The sequence below is a fragment of the Tetrahymena thermophila genome (genome assembly GCF_000189635.1).
Source record: "Tetrahymena thermophila SB210 genomic scaffold scf_8254666, whole genome shotgun sequence".
Classification (NCBI taxonomy): Eukaryota; Ciliophora; class Oligohymenophorea; order Hymenostomatida; family Tetrahymenidae; genus Tetrahymena; species Tetrahymena thermophila.
Window position 1 is genome coordinate 570,514 of NW_002476433.1, and position 25,328 is coordinate 595,841.

Below are 25,328 nucleotides of genomic sequence, written 5' to 3' on the forward strand. Positions count from 1 at the left end.
TTTAACATGAGCATATTTTTTTATTGATAAGCGAATGTTGATTTATTTTAAAATAATTTTAAAAAAATTAATAATATTTTTTTTACTTATATTAACAAAGTAAAATTTGGCCTCATAAATTAAATTATTTAAGAGCCTAAATGAATACATTATAAACTTTATTGTCTTCTTATTAAACGTGATCATTTTTTATTTGAAAGTTTAATTTAGATTTTTATTCACTTTTTAAATTTTTTTTAGGATCTAACTCAACTAAAAGCATTTCATTCATATCTATTCTCTTCTTAAAGAAAGAAGGGTTGTTTTAGTATTGAAAATTTTATGGAACATCTTGTTTTATGTCTACAGATTATTCTTTTTTAAAATTAATATCGTTTACTAAATATATTTTGTTAAGCTGCTTGTTCTCGTCTTTCTCATAGAATGAAAAAATCCACATTTTTTTTTCTAAAATTGATAGATCTTCAGAAATCTTCTCATAAGCTAGTAAGAATTCCAAGTTAGCAACCACTCCGCATCTATTAGAGTCAAAATATTCAATTAGGGACTGTAAGTTAGAAATTGTTTCATAAGGATATTTGACTTTTACAGCATTTTTTGTTTTGTCATAAAAGAAGTAATTGCTGCTCTTTAGTTAAGATGGATTTACTTTGAATTTAATTATCTGTTACAATCTATCAAGCCTTATCCATTGACATCTTAATTATTTATTCTTTATTATTTCCAAATAAGCTTAGAAATCCTTTTGTTGTGATTAATCCATTTTTTTTCTTTTTCTTATTTTTATCAAATTTTTTAATTTTAATAAAAATAATTCAGAACTTATTTGTTAGCTTAATTTTATTTTCAATTTATTTACAAATGATTTTTTGTAGCTTGGATACTGTTCTTACTTATTAGATACCAAAACTAAAAAATTTATCAAAAGCAAACGAATGTAGAATTTAATTTTAATAATGAAAAAAAAATGAAAATATTTTAAAATAAATCACAACAATAAATTTATTTAGATAGAAAAGATATTATTCAAATTAATTTATTCATTTTTTATTCATTTTGAAAATTATTTTTTATTTTTGGAATAAAAAAATACTTTTTTTAAGAACTAAAAAATAAATTGAAATATTTCTAGTAAAACTCATAAAAAGATATAAAATAAACTAAATGTATTTTAAATAAAATAAATCTTAAAATAGATTTTGTAGAAATTTTATTTCTTAATTTCTAAATTTATTCCAGAAATCAACTTACTAAAAACAATAAATTGGCAAATTTCAAACGTCTTTGATTAATAAAATTGATTTGTAAAAATAAATCCGTTGATAACAAACTAACTAATGAACAAATAATTTAATAAAAAAAATAGATTCTTTATTAAGTTGAAAAATTTGAACAAATAAAACTTATTCAACAAATTTCGTTATAGTTACTTTTTTATATCATGAAAATAATATTTAAAATTTTAGGTAAAATTTAAGTAATTAGCTATTACTTTTTTAAGTTTTCATTGATATGTAGATATTGGATAAAGATAATTTTATTGATTTTTAAAGTAACTAAATCTGAAAGTATTTATTAAAGTTTGTAAAATTCAAATGAAAACTAATTAATTCAAATGTAATAAGGTGAGTGTCTTTTTTAAGTTCAAATTTGTAAAGGTTAAACCCATAAACGATTAGTTTTAAACAGGATTATAATTAATGTATAAATTTATTTTCATTTTCAAGATAAAAAATTATTTTTATAGAAATACTTAAATCTAAAAATAGAGACAAATTAATCTTAAATGAAATCTCAAAATCTTAACTCTTTTTCTTTCTTTTTATTAATGCAATATTATTTATCTAATTAAATTTACTGAACATATAAGTTTATTAAGAGAGTAGAGTAATCATTTATAAATAAATATTTTGCAATCAATATTTATTCACAGTAAGATTACAACAAAATATATCATTATACATTACATTTATTTGGCTGTTTAAATTTTTCGAATAAGGTTATAGATAAATTAATTGATAGAAGTTAAAAAAAATATGATTATACAAATTGCATTATCAATCGAATCTTTAAAAGCAAACAAACAAAAAATTAATTGATTGATTGATTTATTTATTTGTATGTTTGTTTGATTTTTTTTTTTTTGCATATTTAACTTTACTGCTTTCTTAAAAGAATGATGTAAGAAGAAAAAAAACTAGTAATTAATTTAAAGAATTTACAAATTAAGTTAATTAAAAAAATTAATATCAAACAAACAAACATAAGAATTATATATTTATATTAACTTTTGATTAGCTAAATGGAAAATATAGTCGTGGCTGTTAATGACTCTTCACACTAGATTCCATAGCAAAGTTAAATAAAAAAGGATGAGAGTAGCTACTAAGTCAACAAAAGCGTAAGTAATTTTACTTATTTTTGCAAGTTTTGAATAATATTCTATAAAATATTTCTCAGAAAACTAGCTAGAAATCAAGTCGAAAATAAATTTTTTGTTTATTTTGATTGAGATACTATAATTACTTTTCTTAGGTTTTAATAACTTAATTATTTTGAATGAATAGGGTATAATTGCAATCGATGATTCTATATCTTAACAAAAGCAAAATGTAGGGGAATTTGAATTAAACTCAGTATCTAAATACATGAAGCAGGAAGGATAATTAAATAAATTAAATGATATTGATAGCAACAATTGTAACATTATTGAGGATCTTTCTGATATTCATAGTAGAGATAATTTAGATTAAATCAATAATAATATTACAAGTAATAGTGTTGTACGCACTTAAACATAAATAGATAAGCCTAAGATTAACATAATAAAGAGTGAATCAATAAAAGAAGATTAAGAATAATAAAATGAAATTAATGAAGAAGCCAGCTTCGGTAATATAGAAGAGTAGCAGCAAGATTAAAAAGAAGTATAAGGCGAAAATTAGTTAATTGATTTTGATAATATTGAAGAAATGAAAATAATTGCTTAAGCAGTATCTTCTATTTAGCATAATTAGGATAAAATGATAGAAAATTGTAATAATTAAAACTAGCACAAGAAAATGGTTTCTGAAACTGATATGAAACTTCAAAATTTTGATAAGAGCCATATAGAATTTGATAGGAGTTATATTAATATGAATGATCATTCTAAATTAAACTCAGCAAACTAATCAATGATAGGAATAGATTCAAACACTTCTAGATTTATTGTACATGATTTTTCATCTAATACTCGTAGAGATGCAACTTTCATCAATGAAGATCAAGAAAAAGATATATCAGCGCTGCAAAGGATAAATGATAATACTCACGTTCCTCTCAATAACCATGATTTTGACTAAAATATGCAAACATTTTAGAATTAGCTCGATCAATCTTAATTTAACAATATAGGAAATAGTATAAATCTTAAGAATATGAACATAGCAACAAGCTAGGAGCTAAATAAAAAGCTCTGTGATAATGTTCCTGAATCGACAAATAATGCTATCGGTTCAACACATATTGGATTAACGAGCACAACAGAAAGATAAGTGACCAATAAGTATAAGATGAGGTAGAGATAACTCAATTTACAGATTAATGTTGAGGAGATAGAAAAATAGGAGCAAAAAAGATAAGCTATAAGAGCAAGAATTCAAGAAGAGCAACTTAAAAAACAATAATAATAACAGTAATAGCAATAAATTTCAATAGGAAATTAAAATAATAATGCAAATGAAGAAGCTAACCGTTAAGTAAATGAAGAAAATATTTAGTTAAAACGAAAGAGAGATAATTAAAATGAGCATAGAAATGTTTAAAATGGAACTGACGAAAGCAATATGAATTAAAATAATAATGATGAAAGCCAATTTGAAAACAATTTAAGCAACTAAATATTCTAAAAAACCTTGATAGTATAGCTTAAGTTGTGTATTTTATCAGTTTTGGGATTTCTAGTTTTTTTTGATGAAAAAGTGATCAACAATATCTTTATCTTCGTCTCACTTATCATTTTTATGATATTTTTTTACAAGGGAATTATTGCCATCAGAGTTTATAAGTAAATAAATAAATATTATTTATTATTTTATTTTTAATGAATCAATATTCATATAATATTTTTCTTTAAATATTTACATTTTCATAATACCAATAATTAATATATTTTGTGGTGGGGAGCTGTTCTGTTTGCTATCTAATTATTAATAGTAATTTTGTTCGAAGTCATTTAATTTTAAATTAACGAGTTAGTATTACCAATAAAAATGGATAGCTAATTACCACCCAATTTATTTTTAAATTTTAAGACAAACAGCTTTTGAATAAATGTTTATTTTCTGAAATTAACTAATCATTTTAAGATAATTTTTAATATTATTTATTTTAAATAAAAGCCGCATCAAGATTTTAAATGTGCAGGATAAATTTTAGTTGGTAGAAACGTGTAGCTTATTTTTATTATTTGTGGCTCTATATATAGTAGTTCAAAACTTTCACTATTCATCGACTCTAGTTTTAATTTATACTCCATTTATACACATATTTTGGTGGAGATCAGTCATGAAAAGATCAAATTCTAGTAGCTTTATTACTAATGTAACTCACCTTTTGTTTAAATTAAATAACCTGATTACAAAAATATCATTTTAAAAATTAGATTCAACTCTTTTTCAGAATATTTGTATTTATATAATGCTTTATCATCGCATTGAGATATGATAAATTTATATAATGGGATTGGCTTGTAGTCTTCATACCTTGCTGGTTGCTGCTAGTTGGATTTATCTTTTATTTTATTCAAATTTTTATATTGACAGTTTGGTATTACATCAACTTTTTAAGGGGACAAGCTTCTTCTACTGATGGTAAATTAAATTTAAATACAACTCCAATATAAATTAATTAATTAATATAATATTTTAAATTAAAAGCATTTGGATTCCTGTGGGGCATGATTTCTTTTACTATTTATGCTGTATGTTTCTATTTTGGAACTGTTTCTCTAATGCAATATTTTGACAATCAGGGTTATGGTAATAAATTAATTAATTAATTAATTAATTATACTTAATTTAAAAACTTTTGATATTTTTAAAAGAAATTAGAAATTATTTTTTTTATTCAAATAAAATGGATAGACAGTTATTGCAATTTTAATTAAAGATTTTTCAATAGAAATTTATTATTTTAAGAAAATAACAGTTTTTTAAAATAAAAGTTGACCACTCTATCTATTTTCAGTTAGATTAAGAATGGTCATTACAATATTCAATATCAAATTTTTAATGATTAAAAAGCTTTTAATTCAAAAAGAAATAATCGACAATTATTGTCATTTTTATTAAACCTCTTTCAACAGAAATTCAGAATTTTCTAATCAAGTAATTATTTTAAGAAAAAAAAGCTTTTTAGAATTAAAGTTAGTAAGTAACTTTACCTATTTTCAGTTATTTTAAGAATAGGAATGAGCCAGCATTACTTCATTTAGTATCATATTTTTAATGATACTTAATAATATTTTTTATTAATGAATTAACTTTACCACTCAATCAATATTGTTTAATATAATACTTTTAACAATACTTACTACAATTATAATTGATGAATAACTAACTAACTAACTAACTATTTTAACTTATTTTTATTTTATTTATAATTTATTAATTTTAAATTTATATAAATTATTTTTTATAAAAAGTTTAAATTTAAAAGACTATGCTATTATATATTATAATGAACTTTTGTCTATTGTTGTTTGATATCTTGTTTAGGGAAAGGATTAAGTATGTTTAAATACCTGCAATAATTATTTTATTTATTATAATTTTAAATAGAAAGTATATATTTGAATAGAATAGAGAAAAATTAAGAGAAGAATAACTACAATAAAACTAAGAGGAAATTAGGAGAAACATAGAAAATAATATATAAAATATAATTAGATAATCAGGATCAACGCATTCGAATATCGAGGAAGTTTAATAAAATAACTAAAAGATAAAAAAGAAGTACTTATAAAGCAATATAAAATCCAGAAATTTTAACATCCCTCTTTTTATGGTATTTTTTTTGAGCATAAAATTTTCGTTTTAAATTAAAAATGAAAATATATATATATATATAAATTAGGTTTAGAACTCAACAACTTACTTCAGGTAGGTAGATTAAATAAAAAAAGATATAGAGAATTAATAAAACGAAATTATTGATACTAACAGAATTGGAAATACCTAGAGGTAATTGAGAGGTAATATAATTAATTAATATGTAGTTTAAGCTCATTCTTTAAATCAAATATAAGAAATAGCTAATATGAAAGAAAAAGAGACAATTACAGATAGGTAAAAAGATCAATCTTTAGCATCAAGGAATATGCTTATGAATCATTTAAGCAACTAAAACGAAAGTAACCTTAACGGTTTACCAATAGAGAGATTAGAAAATCTAATTAATTCTCCAAAAAAAGATATGATATATTAATAAAAGACATTTAACCAAACTAGACATGCTTAATTGCCTAATAATAGGGTAGGGTAATAAAGAAATAGTGTTAAAAGCGATTAAAATTAAATATACTGCCCTTCTGTTAAATCATTTAACTCAGACAAAGAGTAACAAACTTGTCTTGTTTGCTTTGTAAATTAGCCAAATTCCGTTCTAATGCCATGCGGCCATGGAGGTAAATTTTAAACCTAATTAAATCAAGAGTTAAAAAAACATTTTAATTTAAAGTCTCATAAATATTCTTATCTGACATTAAAAAAAACGATCTTGTTGCCTTTTAAATTTTTAAATTTATGTAGAAAACCTTCATAAACTTTTATTTTTACAATTTATTTAGGAATATGTGCAGACTGTGCTAAAGATGTTTGCAAAAAGAATGGATGCTGCTACTTGTGTAGACAGGTAATTAATTTATTACAAAAATAACTTGATTCTTACTTAGAAAATAATAAATAATTAAAGGAAATTTAAAATATATACTAACTTGAAAGTGGAAACAATAACAATAACTAAGGAAAATACAGAAAAGTTATAGGAATAACTGAAGTAAGGAGAAAATAAAAAAAGAAACGCGCTGTAGATTCAACAAATCAAATTAATTGAATCCAACCAACCAATTTCATTTTAAAAGTAAATAATTTTCCAGACTCAAAAAAGTAAAAAATATATTCAAATAACTAAAGATTTCTCTTTATAATTAATAAACTGGTAAAACATAGTAACTAAATTCGTTTTAATAAAAATTAATGTAAAAAATAATTAAAAAAAAAATAGTTTTTCGCTGATTTTAATAAATAAATAAAGAAACAGCTTAAAAATAAATAAAGAATATATATTAATTGTAAACAAAATTATTTATTTATTTATTTATTTACTTACTTACTTATAAAATTGTTATGATTATAAATACATTTGTATATTATAATTTAACAGTCTAATTAATTAATTTATTAAATTAATCACTTCACTTTTTAACTGAAATTTTTGTTTTTATTGTTGATAATAATATTCTATATCTGTTTATTCATTCATTCATTAATTCATTTGCTTGTTTGTATGTCCGATCATTCATAAATTCATTAATTAATCAAATTTTATTTTACCTTCTATTTAAAATTCTACTTTGGCGATTAATTAATTTGCATTACTATTTGCCTTTAATTTATCAATATTTATTAAAAAGAATTATTAAATAGAAATCAATCTATCTGACTATAAAAAGAGATCTATCAAAAGTTTAATCAAAAAGAATATACATTATAATTTAAACATAAAATTATGGTTGACTAAATTTCGATGAGTTCAAGAGATCTCTTTAAGTTAAGCTTAGAAAAAACTAACATAGAAAGTAGCTACAATCCTATTATTATTGAAGACAGTTTGGATCCTATTTTTAAGATAAGATCTTCTTCTTAAGATAGAATATCTTCAGAGCCCCACATATTGGAGACTAACTAAATAATTGCATCTAAAAGAATATCTGTGAATGAAGAAAATGAGAAAAATTAAGCTCAAAAATTAGACCTTACATTTAATTAATTTGCAGATAATAGGATATAAAATCAATCTCCTTCGATTAGTTCTTAGAAAATGGAGTTACAAGAGCCCTTCTTTTCCTCTAACTAAAATAATAATTTAGTTCAATAAAATAAGGAAATCATAGTAGAAGAAATATAATCAAGTCCAACTCTTCAAAAAATTCTTTAACCTAAAAACCAGAATCTCAATTTGTAATTAACAGACACTTTTTCTCGATGTTTTAACCAGACTTTAAGTAAATTTTATATTAATATTCTCAATAAATAATTATTAGATTGTCAAATTTTAATAATACAACTTGGATAATAGTAAAAGACAAGCTTTATAAAAATGATTATTACTATTATTTATATAAAAGATGATATTTATTTCAATATTTTTAATGAAATATAATTTCAGTAACACTACGTTTAGTCTTAAAAAAATATATATATTAAAATTTCTTTGAATTTATAACTAGAATCAAATGAAAATTATATTGAAAATGCACTCAGTCCTTAAGAGTAGAGGTTCAACTAATTTATAAATGTAAGTATTAAGATGTGAAATATTCAATCAAACTAAAGCTCATTTTTTAACTTTAAAGATAGAAAATTGTTCAAAAATTGATAGCAGATTAAATATAAATGAAAACGGTGGATTCTTAAAGTCAGGAAAAGAGAATTAGATTTTGCCAAAGTAATAAAATTATACTAAAAGCTAAGATAAAAATGGAGGCACAAGCTTAAAAAAGTGTTAAGTATTAAAAGAAAAGTAGGAAACAGAAGAAAACTATAGCAGTCAATAAAGCATAATATATCTTGATAGATTGCAAACACATAATAGTAGTATTTAAAAAAATTACAACTCCTAAGAGAATATTATGAAGAGTATTTAGAATTCAGTTTCATAAGAAACAAGAGTTGCCTATGAGTTGCTGCAGAAAACTTTATTTTCTTAAAAATCCAACAGTAAAACTTCAAGAGGGGTATTTTCACCTTAAAAATAGACTTTAGATTTGCAGTACATGGAATTATTAAGAAGGCCTTCATCTCATTCCTAAAATTAAAACAACAACAACAGCAGCAGCTGCTTTTCCAATTCTAATTAAAGCTAAAAATAAAATATTCTAAATAACTTTTCATCTACAATTAGAGTCGAGTAAAATGAAACTAATTCTAGGTAGAATTTTAAAGTATTTAGTAATAACACTAATTAATATTATTTATCTTAAACTCCTTCTAATTAAATACTCTCTGCTAGAATTGATAGATTGGCATATGAGCATTTTGCTATATAAGAAAGTAAGCAGCGTTTAAGAGATAAATAAATTAGATGCGAAATGAAGGAATGTACATTCAAGCCCAATCTTAAATCTAGCAGATCTAGTTCAAAATATTTAGATACAAATCCTTATACTACTTAATCTTTTTATCCAAAGGAACAGTTTTAGGAATTTATAAAGAAGCAAGATGTTATATAAAAGAAATATGAATAACAATAAAAATTCATGAAAGAATAGGAAGATTTAAAGATATAATCAACTATAAAGAGCAAGCCAACGCTTAATAAAAAGAGCCAAATATTAGCAAAAGAAGTGAATAAGGAAAATTAGAATGTCATAGAGAGACTTTACGAAAGTAGTTTGTATTAATCGCAAAGAACAACACCTAATAAACAGAGACCAACTCCAATCAAATAAAGAAAGACTCCCTAAATCCAAAGAGAAAAAAGTAAAGAAAATTGCAACTAAGAATAAAATTTTAGCAAAGATGATTAGTTTAACTTCCAACCTTCCATTTCTGAAAGAGCTCATAATATTTAAAGAAATCAAAGAGTAGATGTATTGCTTTATGAAGACGCATAAAGAAGATAAAGATATTAAGAATAATAAAATAATAGGAGTATTAGCAAATCATCATAGAGCAGTAGTTCTGTTTATTAAGTGTAGCCAAACTTATTTGCCACAAAAATATAAGCTTAAAGTTAAAGTAATCTCATACTTGGTTTCTTGAAAGAATTTGAGAGTTCCTTTAACTTTAACTAAAATGAAAATTTAACTGGATTAGAAAGTCCAAAAACATTATTATTCGTTGAAATGATTTAAATTCTCAAGATTTTGAGATTTATTACCGTTTCTACCTATGAAACTAATAAGCAATGTAAATTTCATTTTATTTTCTCCCCCTTCATCACACTATTTTAAAAACTTCTTTTAATTCTAAATTAAAATTTTTAACAAATATTTAACAAAATTTAATGGGCATCCATTAAATAAACTTATTTAGTATATTCAAAATATTTAATATAAATAGATACTGATATGTGCATTTAAATTTGGAACTATTTAAAGGGAGATTTAAAGGGATACATTTTGAAAAGAAATTTATAGCTGTTTTTATTAGCTGTAATGAATATATATGATAAAAAAGGCCTTATTCCAAAATTGTAAACAGATAGTATTTCAAATGTGTTATAAAACCATATCAGCAATCAAAAGTAAACCTCTGACATTAAAATAATAGAAGATTTTCAAATGCAAAACTCAGTATTCTCTAATTTAAGCGAGACAAATAGTAAATCTTAATATAATTTAAGTTCAGACTCCTAGTCGCTGGATAAAACTAACAGATTCTAGAGTGTTTAGCAAGAAATTACTTTTGATGAAATTGGGAATATTAGTTTGAGTTAGCAAGAAGTGTATAATATTCATTAAAAGTATTAAATATTGTACAACAATAGATTGTCAACAAAGAAACCAAGTTAATTGTAAGATTAACAATAAATAAATCAATAATCTAGCGAAACTTAAAATAGATCAAAGAGTCCTAAGTTAATCAGTTAAAATAGTGAGTATTTTGCTTAAAAGAAGAGATAAAAACTAATAGAAGAAATAATCTAGAAAGAACCTCAAATAAAAAAAATAGATCTGGCTTCTCTTTTGAGTTACTAACAAGAAAAGACTAATATCGAAATTCAGTAATTAAGATAAAAAAATATCTAAGAAGAATTAAGTAATTGTACTTTCAAACCATAATTAATCTAAAGTCCCCTCGTAAAATAGTTTTTATGATTGGCATGCCTATCTAGATATCTATCAATTAATAAATCAATATATATCTTAAATATAATTATTTTCAATATTCAGTATGAGTTTTTTGATTGTTTTTTTAAACTAATTCATACATAATCTAAACTCATCTCTTAAAAAACAGTTTTTACTATAAAAAAAACAAAGATAAATTTCAATATATTTGGTAATCTTTAAAATAAAAAGCAAAAAATGCTAAACCAATAAACAGAAATTAATAATTTAAACAAAAATTTATATGAATTTTCTATAATTTTAATGATTTTCAATCCAAACAACTATTATATTATATTAATAATTTTTAGACAAAAGCATAATCAATCTAAATAAATTCCTCTTTTCTCATAAAATAATTTTTATGTATCAAAAAAAAGCTTGATTACTTAAATTTCTTTTTATTTATAATACATTAATAAACAAAAACATATTTAAAAAATAAATAGAAATGAATATATTTTATTACTTAGAATTTATATATTATAAATAACTATTTATCAATCAATTTATTTACTTCCTTAATAAAATGAATTTCATAAAATATTACTAATTAATGAAGGAATTAGCTTTAGAGTTGTTGTTGTTGTTGAATTTTATGTAAGATTTGAAAAATATTTTATATTTTGAAAATAATATAATAAATACATAAATAATAAGAATTAATTTGATAGATTTAAATATAAATAAGAACATTTTTATTTTTTCATTTTTTTTGAGTTTATTAAGGCCCATTTTATAAATTTTATTACTATGAAAGTTCTTTACTCTAATCTTCATATTGTTTCTTTAACTTATTCATTTTTGTCTGATAGTTTTAGAAACCTTACATCAAGAAGAAACTTATCAAAGTTATAAAGAAATTTATCATAAAATATCTTGCCTTTGTAGAAAGCATAAAGCTAGGATATCTTTTAGATTCACTCCCTTAGTAGTCAGCAAGAATTTATATAAGTTAGCAAGCATAAATAGGTAAAAAGCAGTAAACATTCAGATCGTAAGCTAAGTGCATTGAAACAGCTAAACAACCTAAAGTAAATGGAGTCAAAAAAATGTTGTAAGATTCTTTCTTGAGCATTGCATATGCAAAATACATTCCTCCGAATATTGCCATGTTAAATGAAGCGGAGTCAATAACAAGTGAGAGACTGTTCGAGAAATTAAAGGAAAAGTATTCTGAAGTGCATGATTAAAATAGATAATAAACTTGTGGTAACTAAAGTAAAATAAGTGATTTCCATAATTCTTCTGGAGTCTCTTAAATTGGTTACTCGTTCAATTGGGAATATTCTTTAGCAGCTTCAGGGTAAAGTAATCCCTCTTTTTTGTAATTTTTTTACAATTCTTATTGCTTTTTTTGCATGCTCTCTTGCATCATTCTACTAATTTTTTCTTATTACTTCTTTTTTTCCAAACTGAAATGGAAGCTTTAGAGATAATTTAACCTCCCAACATACTAAGTATTAACATTTTTTTATTGGCTAATTTATTATGAGTGATATCTTAAATTATTTAAGCAGCCTACCCTTCCATATTTATTAAATAAGTTCATCATCTTTTTCTAAAATTAGTTTGTATTATATTGTGCTTGCTTATTAATTATCAAATTATCAAAAAAAGATTTGTTAAAATTTAAAAAGTAAACGAATTAAATAAAAATATATTTTTATTTAATCAAAAATGAATTCTATTTAACAAAACTAAGTATTCTAAGAAATACCAAATAAAATAAAAAAATAAATAGATTATCAATCGCAAGTACATAGATCTTAAATGGTATAAAATATTTAAATAAAGCTATTAAATATATTTTGCAATAATATAATTTATTTATAATTAAATGAAGGCATCAAACAGTAATGTTTTATCAAGAAGTAAAAAAATATTTTGTTATTTATTTAGATGAGCAAAAAATAAGAACTGATTGATTGATTAATTGATTTGTAGTTTCTTGATGGCTGTAAAGATATTTTAATAAAGTAAAATATCTATCTATCTATATATTAATTTATTTTTTTTATTATTTATCAAATAAATAAATACCAAAGAGAAAAGATTTTCTTTATTAAGAATATCAATCAAATCAGTAGTGTTTCAAAAAAAAAAAATCAGGAATAATAGAATGAATTAATATCTCAATAAGTTAAAGACATTTTTATTTTAAGATAATCCTGTTAGCAGAGAAATTTCTAAATAGGCAGTAGCAGTATGTCGTATTCATCGTATTAACGCATAAACGTGATTAAATTATAAATTTATTGTTTATTTGACAGATCTTTAATTGTATTCTATCATATTCTTTAAGACTCAACTATGGATTTATCATGCAAACCAGAAAAAAATATTGTTTTTTTAAAATATTTAACAGGACTTTTAATGTCTAGAGAGTTCTTAATAAAGCTGCTAAGCATAAAAATGCAGCCGTTGCTTTGGTTATTTCTGCTGATTGTAAATTATAAGCTATTTTTAGATATTCAATTGTTAGTATTGCAATACAATTTCTAATTTTTATTTATTAATTTATTGTAAAGCCTCGTCTTATGCTCAAGCCTACAACATAATCAAGCAAATCTAAATCTTTTAAAAAAACACTAAAATTCCTGTTTATACTTTTGGAGAAGAATAAGTCTTCAGTGGAGGTTATTTGATCTTATGTGCTGGTAGAAAATATTTTAATTCCTTTAAATCGATCAAAAATCAAAAAAGATATTTATTTATCAAAAAAAAATTGAGTTGATTGATTGATACGATAGATTATTCATTCAATATACTTATTTACTTACTTAGGACTTTAAATAAATAAATAAATAGATTTTAAATTATAAGCAAAAAAAAGATAAAAGATATAACTAGACATTTATTTAAATATCTTTAATATGATTTTATATTTACTAAAAAAATATAACTTAACATGATGTGCTTACTTATTTTTATTTAACGACAAAAGGTTAAAAGTCATTTGTTGATAACACATCACTTGTTGGAAATTTAGGAGTTAACTATACACACACCAATATTGAAAAATTAGTTACTAAAACCCTTGATTTCACTATAAATGATTTCCACACCTCTGAGTAAAACAGTTTTAAATTTCTATAAAAAACTTAAAATATTCTTTAATTTTACATAATTTCAAAATTGTGAGTGAGTTGTTGAACTTAGGAATTTAATTTGAATTCAATAAAATTTTATGATTTCATTAAATTACCAAGCATAAAAGAAAAACATTATTTAATTATATAATTTATTTGTTAAATAAAAGCATTGCATTCTCTCATAGAGCTGACTCTTTGAGCAAACAAAAAGAAGACAATGAAGAATTCTTCAGATAATTCAACAGTCATCTTTAGGATTAAGTAATTTAGACTTTTGAGGGATTAAGAAAACCTAAAGTAAAAATGCAACCTGAATTATATTAAAACGATTTGCTTTAAGGTGAAATTTATAATGGAAAAAAAGCTGTAGAATATGGGTAATAATTAATTCTAACATTAACTAATATGCATCATTAATTATGTTAAAAATTTATAAAAATATAAAGACTAGTTGATGAAATTGGTACATATTACTCAGTTATTAATAAAGAATTCCCCAATTGCAAGATTGTTGATCTCACTAGAGCAAGTACTAAAGATATTTTTGGAAATATGCTAGAACTTTTCTGGCTTAACATTAAAACTCTCCCCTTTAGTGTTTTAGTTCGTTACATTAACAAGAATTAATAATGAATGCTAAACTAATTGTTTTATCAAAAAATTTCATATTTGTTTGTTATTTGATAAATTCTTTTAGCTAAAACAAATTTCTTCAAACAAGCACTCAAACTTATTTTTTAATATTTTTAATAATATTTTATTTATCTACAAATTAGAAATAAATATCAAAATTAATTAAATAATTTTTCTCATTCTTAAATCATATTAAATTATCTAAAAATAGCAAAATTTGTTTATTTTTTTCAATTGAATTTGTTTAAGTATTCAACTTTCTCTGAATTCAAAAGATTTTTTTATTAAATGAATTGGTGTCTTCTTACTATTTTCTTTATATTCATTTTTGCATATCAAATATTTTTAAAATACAAAAAACATTTTTTAAACTTTAAAAAATTTTTGTAAAATTTTTGAAAATAAACAAAATATCTGACTCAATATTCATAAAAAATTTTACTGTTTCCAAATTTTTGCAAGTCACATTAAATATTTATGTCTTATATAAAATCCTTTAAACATTCAGTTTTTTAACAAAAAATTTTAGTTAAGACTTGAATGAAATAAAAAATATCATCTCAAATGAAATAAATAAATGATCTTAAAGTGTATGAGAAGATGTAAAATTTAAAAATGAAAATAACTAAAAAGGGAGTATATTTTACATAAACATATAAAAATAAAAGTATTTATTTAAATCTGTTAGTTTTAATTTATATAAAAATAATGAATAAAATAAAAATATTTAACAATAATTAATTTTAATTCAAATATATTTTTTAATCAGGGAAAGAGTGTTATTATCTTCGCATACCCTTTTAAATGGTATAAGCATTATTCCTTTTCTCACAAGTTTGTAGTTTTAAAACAGGTTTTCTAGGAATTTGATAAGTATATTAAAGAAAAAGATTGAATATATTACTGAGCCCACAACAAATACGATAATGATTAAACGTGTAAAATTGTTTATCATTGATTAAATATTATTTTAGAATTAAATTATTAAATTTTGCAGGATATTAATATTTAAAATAGCTACCTAAATATTTTCTTTATAGGCAGTTGTGTTGATAAATTAAATGCCATACCCGTAATCGAATGTATTATCTACCTTCATTTAATACATATAAGCAAACACAGTCTAGAGAGAGGCTGACAAACCCTTATTGACATTTCCAGATAGCGCGTTTAGACATATTTATTATTCTAAAGTAGATAAGATATTATATGTATTGTTAGAGCACGGAGTATTTGTTTATAAGAATGTGATCTAATTTTAAAATGATTAGGGCATTTAGCTTAGATTGTCTTTAAATTTTAAGAATTCGCTGCTAAAAAAATTTTAAGCTGTTGTGAATTGATCATTGAAGAGATTTGTTGTGTTTTGGTAAACCTCTTAAGATAAGTATGGAGAGCCTAGAAGTTTGGAGTAAATTTAGTGCTTAAATAGCAAATTATGAGCTGCAGCTGAAGTAGATAAACTTGTAGTAGAGACATAAAAATCATAAAAAGTTTAGCTTGGAGGTTAAGTATTTTCTATGAAAATCTTCAAAAGAATAAATTCCTATTTTTAAAAATAATTTTTATCAAATTGTTTTTTTTCTCCAAAATATTTTTAAAAGAATATTTTTGATTAAATAAATTTATAGAATTAATTTATTAATCAATTATTACAGCTATGAAAAAAACTGAGCAAATCAAAAATAGCAATAAGAGAAGCAAACAGAAAGAAGTCTATGAAATGGTTTGTTCTTTAATTCTATCACAAAGGTATTAGCCAATTTTTCTTTACTTCTTTTAGTTATTGTTAGTGGCTAGTGATTTTTATTTTGATAAATTTGTTTCGAGGAGATTAACTACTACTGAGCAAACTAAGTATTCTTCATAAGAAGACTCTAATTATTCTTAGAAGATGGTAAGCATATGAATATCATCAAATGCTTCTTTCTCTGTAATTCTACAAATTAGTTTTAAAATATCTTAAAGTCTTTTGTTGACTTGCTGAAAGCTAGGTAAAACAAATATATAGCTTGATACTATAATCACTAAAGAGACCCCAAAATTAATTCCGTTAAATGCTGATTTGATATAAAAATAGAAATAACTTAGTCTAATTTAATTAATTAATTAATTAATTAAAAAATTTACACTGGAAAGATGAAAAAGTAGAAAATAAAGAGTTGTAAATTTCAGAATTAATCTAACTGAAAGAGCTGCAAATCGTTGAAAAGTTATCCTAAAGCTAATCAAAGTCAGAATTTTATGAATTTATAGTGTTATAATTGTTTTGCAATGAAAATGTATAAATAATTTGGCTTGCTAAATTAAGCATGTCAGTGATTGTTAAGAAATAATTATTTTTAATATCATTTTGAGTGAGTATCATTTTACTTTCTAAATTTAAAATATCTTTTTAATAGTTAAATAAAATATTTCTTTAAAATGCTTCAATTGAATTTTATTAAAAAAGGCTAAATGAATCTTCAACCACAGAGTGAAAGTAGTTTTATTCTTAAGCAATATTGTAAAGGCCAGTCATGTTAATACGGTTTTCATTAGCAAATACTTAGAAATTCAGTGATAGAATACTTTTTGATAGTGGAATAATTGCTTAAGGAAACAGTAATATTCTATCTAAATTCTACTATATAGTATCGAAATATTAGAATATAATTAATGTTTGTATTGTTACCATAATGATAAACAAAAACCACTAAATTACAAATATGCTAAATAGAATCTTTAGAAATAAAGGTGATTAGTTGCTGCACGCATTCTAGTGAATTTACTTGATCTGAGTATTTATAGTGGATCTCACTTCACTGCTATTTATACTAGCTTATTAATTCCTCTCTTATATCTACATTTAATTTGCTTTGGCTTTACTGCGACTTTTTTGAGATTAATCTTTTAATTTAAAATATTTTAATTAAATAGAAATTAGACAAATAGTCAATAAATAAATAAATATAAAAAATATTTTAATATATTTTTAATTTTGAGGAAAATTTTGAGTATTTCAAAAATAAAATCAATCAAAGATGAATGAATGAATAAATAAATAAATAAATAAATAAATAAATGGAAGAATGAAAAAATATTAATTGATTTTTCAATGAATTACTTTAATCACCACCATTCATGTTTTTATCGTCTTCAGATATATATTCATGAATATTTTTAGTGTCGTCAGTGAATTCTTCATTATTGACTTAAATTTCTGCTTCCTATACTTATTCTAGGTAATTCAAATTAACTCCCTAGTTTGATTTAAAAAGCATTTGACTTTCGTTGATATTTTACTGGGAGCGGTCATTTTCTTAAGTAGCTTCTATAGCATGTGTTTGTAATTAATTATCAGAGACAAGCACTTTATCATTTTTTTCTGCTACTACATAAGCACTGTGAGGTGATTGTAGTGTATTTTACTTCTACAAGGTAAAAGAAATTAAAGGATTTACCTACAAACTATACTTTCGTGCAGAAGTTTAAAGCATCATTGGTCTAATGCTTTATTTTAACGATGGATTGACTTATTAAACTGGAAAAACTTATTACCCTTCATGTTAATTTTTTGCATAAACACCACTACTTAAAGCTTATTGGATTGAAGTAGATACATCTAATTTATCTAAATCGGTAACAAGCATTTAAGCTCTGGTATCTTTCTATACCTAATCTTCGAAAAGATCTACATTTGAAATTTTATACTCTTAAAATTCATCTGGTCCTTTAGTTAGAATTTCAGCTATTAACTTTTCGCTATTTTACCTTTTAAAGCTTTTTTTCCTATCTCTGCATATTTAAATGGGTGATTTTTGTGATTAGCTATCTTTTGATTCTATTTTTTCATTACTTTCATCGTTTTCATTAGTTTCTAGCTTTTCTCTTTCTTTCTCTTCTTTCTGGAGCTATTTCAAAATTTCATCTCTTTATTTATCTAAAGATTCATAAACCTTTAATAAGTTAATATTATTATAATACTACGTGGTTGAACTCTCAACACATGCTAAATTTGAAGCTACCTTCAACTTTCCATCTTAACCCATAATATTTGTCCTTGAGGATATGATTTGGTGTTAAGGAAGCTATCTGTTTGATTAAAATATATCTATTTCTTGTTCTGTATCTTATTTTAAGTCTTCAAAAGTATCTTAAATTTCTTAGCTGTCATTTTTATGATTGCCTTCATTCTTGACTGTGAACTAAGATGCCATAATATTCAAATGATTTTAAGGAGATTAGTTGATTAAAATATTTTAACTTGATTCTATAAAAGGCTCTTTAGATTTTGAAGCTAAATGAGTGGTATTTTCATTCAATCCATTATAAATTTTCTAGAAAACTGTAGTTTTTGTTACTTAAGTAGTACCTAAAGTAGAAGTTAAGTCTTTATCATTCATAGTAAAAGTGGTAATTTCGACTACATACAAAATTAAACTTCTCCCGTCAATTAATCGAATGTGTTCTTATTCCAAATTCAAGGATAATTCATATGAAAGAGTATTTTCATATAAATTTTTATTCTTCTTAAGAAAGTCGTTCAGGAATTATTTAAATTTTTCGTTGCTGTCTCTCTAATTTTTGTTCCCATATTCAGATTTTTCAATTTAGCTCTAAAAAATATGGCATTCCTACTAGAAATTTTTGAGTATATCCTAGAATCCTAATGGTATTTGTAAAAGAAAAATATAGTAATCTACCATTTTTGTTTAAATAAACATGTTTACTTTTTGGAAAGAAGAACTCACATCTAATATTACTTAAATCCTACTTAGAAGTGTAGTTTTCAATTAATTAATATACAGTTGGACAAAATAGCCTAATGTTTGATTTAATAATGTCTAGATTTTCACATTCATATTCATATAACTCAGATAAAATAGGTTTATAGAAATTTTCAGACACACCTTAAATGTACCCTTGCTTGTCAATCAATACATAATGAGAATTAGTCTATACTTTTAAAACTAAACTACTGAAGCACAATTCATTCTATATTCCAAAATAGTAATTCACATAAATTTTTATAGGAAACAAAAATCCATCTTTCTTTTTTGCTAATGTTGGTCTGTAAGATCTTAAAATATTATGAGTTCCTAATTCATTATTTAAAATTATCTAATCAATATTTTACTTTAAATTTTTTACTAATCAAGTAAAATAGTTTTTCAAAATATAAAATTTAGAAAATAATTAATTTGCCAAAATATAAAATTTTAGAAATTAATTTGTCAAAATATAAAATTTAAAAAATATAATAAAATTTAAATTTTAGAAATATCAAACTCTAAATGTTTGTTTTAAAATCAATTTTAATTAAAAAAAAATAAATTAAAAATAATTTTAAAATTTTTTATTTTTAAATTGAATTAAAAATTCATTTTAATTCTTAAAAAAAAAAATACTTGGCTAATGTTTTTTGAAAAAATATGAAATAATTTAATTATCTGATAATTATATGCCTCAACTAAAGATTTTAATTATTATTTAAATCAAGAAAAATAAAACTTAATTAATTTAAAATACCTTATTCTATTAATCTTTGAATAAAGTAATCATGCTCTTTAGAGACACAGTAAGGCATTAACATTTTAACAGAGTTAATTTAGTAAAATTCATTTGATTTATATCCAAAAAATTAAGGAGTTCTTTCTGAGTAGTTGAGAATCAAACCTTTTTCTTTTCCACCAAAAGAGGCTATAATAGTAACCACATTACCCTTTAAGACAGTAAGAGAGTGAACAATATTTTTATCTTAAAACTCATCTCTTCTATACAGCTCATTTAATTAAGTTTCTAACTTTTCTGTAAAAATAGGGTCATTAATAAGTCTAAATTTGATCAACGAAAGCATTCTCATAAAGTGTATATTTTCTTTTGATTATCTGAGCTCATGCAAAAGAATTCTTTCTATCCTGTTTATCCCAGCCATGAGATTCATTATATCTTTGTATAGCTCACTAATTGTATTATATCCTTCTACAAGTTTTTCATTATACTATATCTTCTTTTGTATCAAATCAATTACTTCTTACTTTATCATCACTTTCTTTTCTTCACAAAGCACGAAATTTTCAAATCTTTCATACATAATTGCTTCTTAAGTATCTTTAAGTCTTTTTATTTCAAAAAATACCAAATAAGTAAATAATTAATAAAAATTTTTAAATTGCTATTGTTTAGTTTAAATAAAACTATTTTAAATTTTAAAAGTTAAATTATTCTTTCTATTGATGTAAAAATAGCAATATCTATCTATCTTTTTGTTTATTTAAGTATGTATTTATTACCTGTAAGAGTATCTAAGTGATTTGTCCTTTTCTTTAATTCTATTTTCTATGAACTGAGTCATTGCAATTTCAACTATCTTAAAGAATATGGATTTTTCTTAGAACATTTAGGTATGATGTTTAACTAAGTAGAGACATTTAATTTAATTGTTTTTCACTTTACACTAAAAATACCAAAATTTTAAACAAAACTCTTCAAGTTCATGACTTTGCTTTTAAAATTTAATGCAGAGAGTAAATTAGTAATCTATAAATTCTAAGATCCACTAGATGTAATTTTCTTTGTTTTGAGATAGTTCATATAAATAAATGCCTCTCGCTTTTGACTTAATTAATCTCTGATCTTCTTAAATAGCAATAGAAGTCAGGGCTTGTTTCTCTAATTATAATTCTAGCTATCTCTGAGTATCAGATTTATATTTCTATTCATATAATTTAGAAATACAAGGGCAATTTATATCTTTGCATTCTATTTAATGCTAGTTCATCAAACCCTACAACTTGATGTATGCATCTTCATTTTTTTAAGATTTTTTAATGAGTTCTAGTACAGTAGTAAAGAAGAGAAGTTGTTTGCTTAGATCTTTTTTCTTGCTAAAAACAATGTTATACCTATTAATACTTTGAATGATGAAATTCCAGATAGTCTCGTTGAAAACTATTGATAAAGTACATAGTATGATAGATGTAAAAAAATAGTTTTGTTAATTAGTCCTTGGACTAAATGTGTAGAATATGTACATAGAGAGATTTATAATTAATATGCTGATAGCATTTAAGTAAAATAATGATATTTCTCGAGAAGGATAGGGAAAATATCTTATTAAATTTACAACTAGTAAAAAAACAAATATAAGAGTAGCGATAATCATAAATAACTATGATTCAGAATAACTAATAGCAACTAAAATTATTATACCAATATACTCTATTATTTTTGTATATGAGAAAGGTGTTTTTAAATTATTCTTATTCACCAAATCCGCTGAGTTATAAATAAATATGCTAACAAATATTATCATTACACTTGTTAATAATAAGACTGCTGATATTACTAAAAATCCAATTTAATTTAAATCCTTAGGAAGTCTTGGTAACATCAAACCTTTGTATTAAAATATAATTTATTTATTTTTATAACAAATTACTATTGAATAATACAACTAACATTCAATAAACTTAACCAATTTTTTATTTTTTAGTAAGGTAGGGTAGTTAGGTATATATGAATTTATATTGATAGCATAAAAAATTTCGCATTTACTAAAAAATTATAAATATATTTTTATATTTTTTAAATCAATTCTACTCATTAAAAAAAATGTTTTAAATTTATTTTAGAATTTAAAATTCATTTTTAATTTATTTTTGAAACAAAACAAAAAAATATTTGCTTGCTTATTTCCTTGTTTGTTTGTTTGTTTGTTTGTTTGTTTGTTTGTTGCCTTAGTGGTATTCTATGAGTGAGCTGAGGTAAATGTTATTCAAAAATTTAAATGAAAAATGATGATTTATTTTAAGCTTTATATTGTAGATAAGTAGATAAATTGATAGATTTGCTAGATAATTAATAAATTATTTACACTTTTGAATGTATGTAGTTATATTATAATTTGAAATTGATTTAAATAATAATTAAATTATACATCGATGCGATATAGTATTTTAGCTATTAGTATTTGTCCATTCATTATAACAGTTAAACCAACCAAAGACGAAATCCATTTTTATAATCAACATAACCCATTTAAGCATGTCAAGTTGTATTAAAACATACTTTATCTTTATTGATTACTTTTTAAAATTATTGGTGCTATCTTTAGTGCTTTTAATGCCTATTAAACAATTATTAAATATGAGGAGTAATTCAATTTAATTTATTTACCAAGCACAAAGGAGCAGTAGATAAAGTAAATATCTTAGATCAGCAGTAATACCATCCAAATTATCATTTAGTAGTCATTTTCCCAATAAGCTAACGCTGCAGAAACCCTAAAAAACCTATTTTGATAATTTAATAGCTAATTGTTCTACTTAGTCTACTTAAATGGAAATAGTAATTTTACTATGAGAATTGGATGGCAAATTAAAATGTGTCTGAAAAGATCTAATTTAAAGGTGGAATTGAGGTGCAAATCCCAAACAACTAAAAGAAATAAATAAAAACAAGTATCTTAAAGTATTGCTAAGGTAATGACCTCGAATTATCTTCTACTTGAATAAATAAGTAAAAATTTGAAAGATAAACTGTGAATTTATCTTTTATGAGATCATTTTTAAGAATTTTCTTAGATATTCGCTTGTTCTTAGAATGTTAAGCTAATTTCTTTTTTATATCTTTCATTATTATTTTAATATTTATTTTAAACCTACTTACTTACTTACTTACTTACTTATTCTACTCTATTTTTATTATTATATTTATTTATTTTTTACTTCTCTTTGTTAGCTTAATTAGCAATCTAATACTTCAAAAATATATTTTTACTAATTAATTCATGTATATATATATATCTTTATATTATTTAAACGAAAAAACAAAATTCAATACAAAAAAAAAAGAAACAAAGAAATAAAGAAAGAAGAGTTGATTTCAATTATTAATCTAAATATCATTTAATAAAATTATACGATATGTTATTTAATTTTAACTATTCAATTGAAAATTAATAAATCAAAAGTTAGTTAGTTAGTTAGTTAGTTATTTAGTTAGTAAGTTAGTTAATGAGGTTGGTAGACTGGTAAATATGTTGGTTAATATGTATTTATATCATTATTATTTTTTCGATCAATTAATTATTGCTATTTTTAAAGCTTCTATTTTAACAACTATTAACGTTTTGTTATAAAAAATGGAATTTTAATATTTAAAATTTTATACTTAAAAATAATTAAAATAAAAAGTTAACTATTTTTTAATAAATAAATTAACTCGTTTGAATTAGGTTGTTTGAGGTTTAATTAAACCTTTTTACAGAAATTTATATTTTTTTTATAAAATAATTTTAAGATTTTATTTATGTTAAAAATAATATTAAGTTTAACATACAATATTAATTAGGTAGTTTCTTTTTTTACAAACATCTATTTATACTTTTGACTAAAAAATTGATCTTGGAAGAATGACATTAATATTAAATATTTTTAGAAAAGGTTTGAGTGAATAGAATACTGATTTTTGCAACAACATAAAAATAAAATAATTATGTTTTGTGTTTTTTATTTTTTTTTGTTAAAATAAATAGTTTTTTTATTAAAATGAATTTTTTAATTGTGCCTTAAAATTTTTAAAAAAAATGTTTTAATCTGATTTGAATATCCTTGACTCTTATTAGATTGAAAAATTGTGTTTTATCTTTAAGTTTTACACTAAAAAAGTATAAAATTATTCCTTTAATTCTTTCTTTCTGCCAAAAATGTTTTTTTCATGAAAAGTAAATATTTTATAAAACATTATTTCTCTCTAAAGTATTGCAAACATTTTTACTAGTTAAGTAAAAGTAATTTATCTGTATTTTTTAATAATTACTTCTATGTGTGTTTGCTTGATTGGCTAAATAAATTTATTTAATTTAAAAAAATTAAGGTTTTTTGTTTAAATTTGTTTAGAATATTTAAATTAATTTTTACTAATTTTAATTAAGTGGTTGGTAAGAAATACCTAAAAATAAAATATCATTTTCTATTTTTTATTTTTAAAATTTTTTTCAATTCAAAGTTTATTTTATGAAATTAATTTAAACTTTCTTCATTATTTTTTATTTGCTTTTTGATTAAAATTAAATAACTTGGGGTTGGGGTTGGGGTTGGGGTTGGGGTTGGGGTTGGGGTTGGGGTTGGGGTTGGGGTTGGGGTTGGGGTTGGGGTTGGGGTTGGGGTTGGGGTTGGGGTTGGGGTTGGGGTTGGGGTTGGGGTTGGGGTTGGGGTTGGGGTTGGGGTTGGGGTTGGGGTTGGGGTTGGGGTTGGGGTTGGGGTTGGGGTTGGGGTTGGGGTTGGGGTTGGGGTTGGGGTTGGGGTTGGGGTTGGGGTTGGGGTTGGGGTTGGGGTTGGGGTTGGGGTTGGGGTTGGGGTTGGGGTTGGGGTTGGGGTTGGGGTTGGGGTTGGGGTTGGGGTTGGGGTTGGGGTTGGGGTTGGGGTTGGGGTTGGGGTTGGGGTTGGGGTTGGGGTTGGGGTTGGGGTTGGGGTTGGGGTTGGGGTTGGGGTTGGGGTTGGGGTTGGGGTTGGGGTTGG

General features: G+C 23.1%; 7 protein-coding genes across 7 annotated transcripts; 6 read left to right on the forward strand and 1 right to left on the reverse strand. All coding sequences in view use genetic code 6, as the record gives it.

Annotated features, from left to right (window-relative positions):
• Positions 1 to 34: 34 nt before the first annotated feature.
• On the forward strand, positions 35 to 427 carry TTHERM_000406629 (transmembrane protein, putative; the record flags this gene model as incomplete). Its single annotated transcript, XM_012797244.1, has 1 exon — positions 35 to 427. The coding sequence occupies one exon, from the start codon at positions 35 to 37 to the stop codon at positions 425 to 427; it is 393 nt and encodes a 130-aa protein (XP_012652698.1).
• A 1,875-nt stretch (positions 428 to 2,302) lies between these two features.
• On the forward strand, positions 2,303 to 7,095 carry TTHERM_00406630 (zinc finger, C3HC4 type (RING finger) protein; the record flags this gene model as incomplete). Its single annotated transcript, XM_001014140.2, has 11 exons — positions 2,303 to 2,401; positions 2,568 to 4,048; positions 4,383 to 4,584; positions 4,646 to 4,853; positions 4,920 to 5,021; positions 5,687 to 5,771; positions 5,823 to 6,048; positions 6,118 to 6,235; positions 6,290 to 6,667; positions 6,830 to 6,894; positions 6,955 to 7,095. The coding sequence occupies 11 exons, from the start codon at positions 2,303 to 2,305 to the stop codon at positions 7,093 to 7,095; spliced, it is 3,105 nt and encodes a 1,034-aa protein (XP_001014140.2).
• A 1,420-nt stretch (positions 7,096 to 8,515) lies between these two features.
• On the forward strand, positions 8,516 to 8,897 carry TTHERM_000406649 (hypothetical protein; the record flags this gene model as incomplete). The annotated part of the gene is made up of 2 exons (XM_012797245.1): positions 8,516 to 8,559; positions 8,618 to 8,897. 2 exons carry the CDS (start codon positions 8,516 to 8,518, stop codon positions 8,895 to 8,897), a joined length of 324 nt encoding a protein of 107 aa, XP_012652699.1.
• A 1,211-nt stretch (positions 8,898 to 10,108) lies between these two features.
• TTHERM_00406650 (hypothetical protein) lies at positions 10,109 to 11,083 on the forward strand (the record flags this gene model as incomplete). Its single annotated transcript, XM_001014142.2, has 1 exon — positions 10,109 to 11,083. One exon carries the CDS (start codon positions 10,109 to 10,111, stop codon positions 11,081 to 11,083), a length of 975 nt encoding a protein of 324 aa, XP_001014142.2.
• A 1,064-nt stretch (positions 11,084 to 12,147) lies between these two features.
• On the forward strand, positions 12,148 to 12,594 carry TTHERM_000406669 (transmembrane protein, putative; the record flags this gene model as incomplete). The annotated part of the gene is made up of 1 exon (XM_012797246.1): positions 12,148 to 12,594. The coding sequence occupies one exon, from the start codon at positions 12,148 to 12,150 to the stop codon at positions 12,592 to 12,594; it is 447 nt and encodes a 148-aa protein (XP_012652700.1).
• A 503-nt stretch (positions 12,595 to 13,097) lies between these two features.
• Positions 13,098 to 14,823, forward strand: TTHERM_00406670 (peptidase family S49 protein; the record flags this gene model as incomplete). The annotated part of the gene is made up of 6 exons (XM_001014144.2): positions 13,098 to 13,333; positions 13,464 to 13,543; positions 13,627 to 13,755; positions 14,043 to 14,169; positions 14,358 to 14,567; positions 14,637 to 14,823. The coding sequence occupies exons 1-6, from the start codon at positions 13,218 to 13,220 to the stop codon at positions 14,821 to 14,823; spliced, it is 849 nt and encodes a 282-aa protein (XP_001014144.2). The 5' UTR covers positions 13,098 to 13,217.
• Positions 14,824 to 15,432: 609 nt separating this feature from the next.
• On the reverse strand, positions 15,433 to 23,541 carry TTHERM_00406680 (transmembrane protein, putative; the record flags this gene model as incomplete). Its single annotated transcript, XM_001014145.4, has 10 exons — positions 15,433 to 16,369; positions 16,480 to 16,883; positions 16,954 to 17,712; positions 17,930 to 19,471; positions 19,536 to 19,904; positions 20,335 to 20,924; positions 21,099 to 22,203; positions 22,745 to 22,933; positions 22,984 to 23,099; positions 23,165 to 23,541. Coding segments are annotated over 10 exons (6,150 nt in total), but the record flags the coding sequence as incomplete, so codon positions are not given.
• Between the last annotated feature and the right edge of the window lie 1,787 nt (positions 23,542 to 25,328).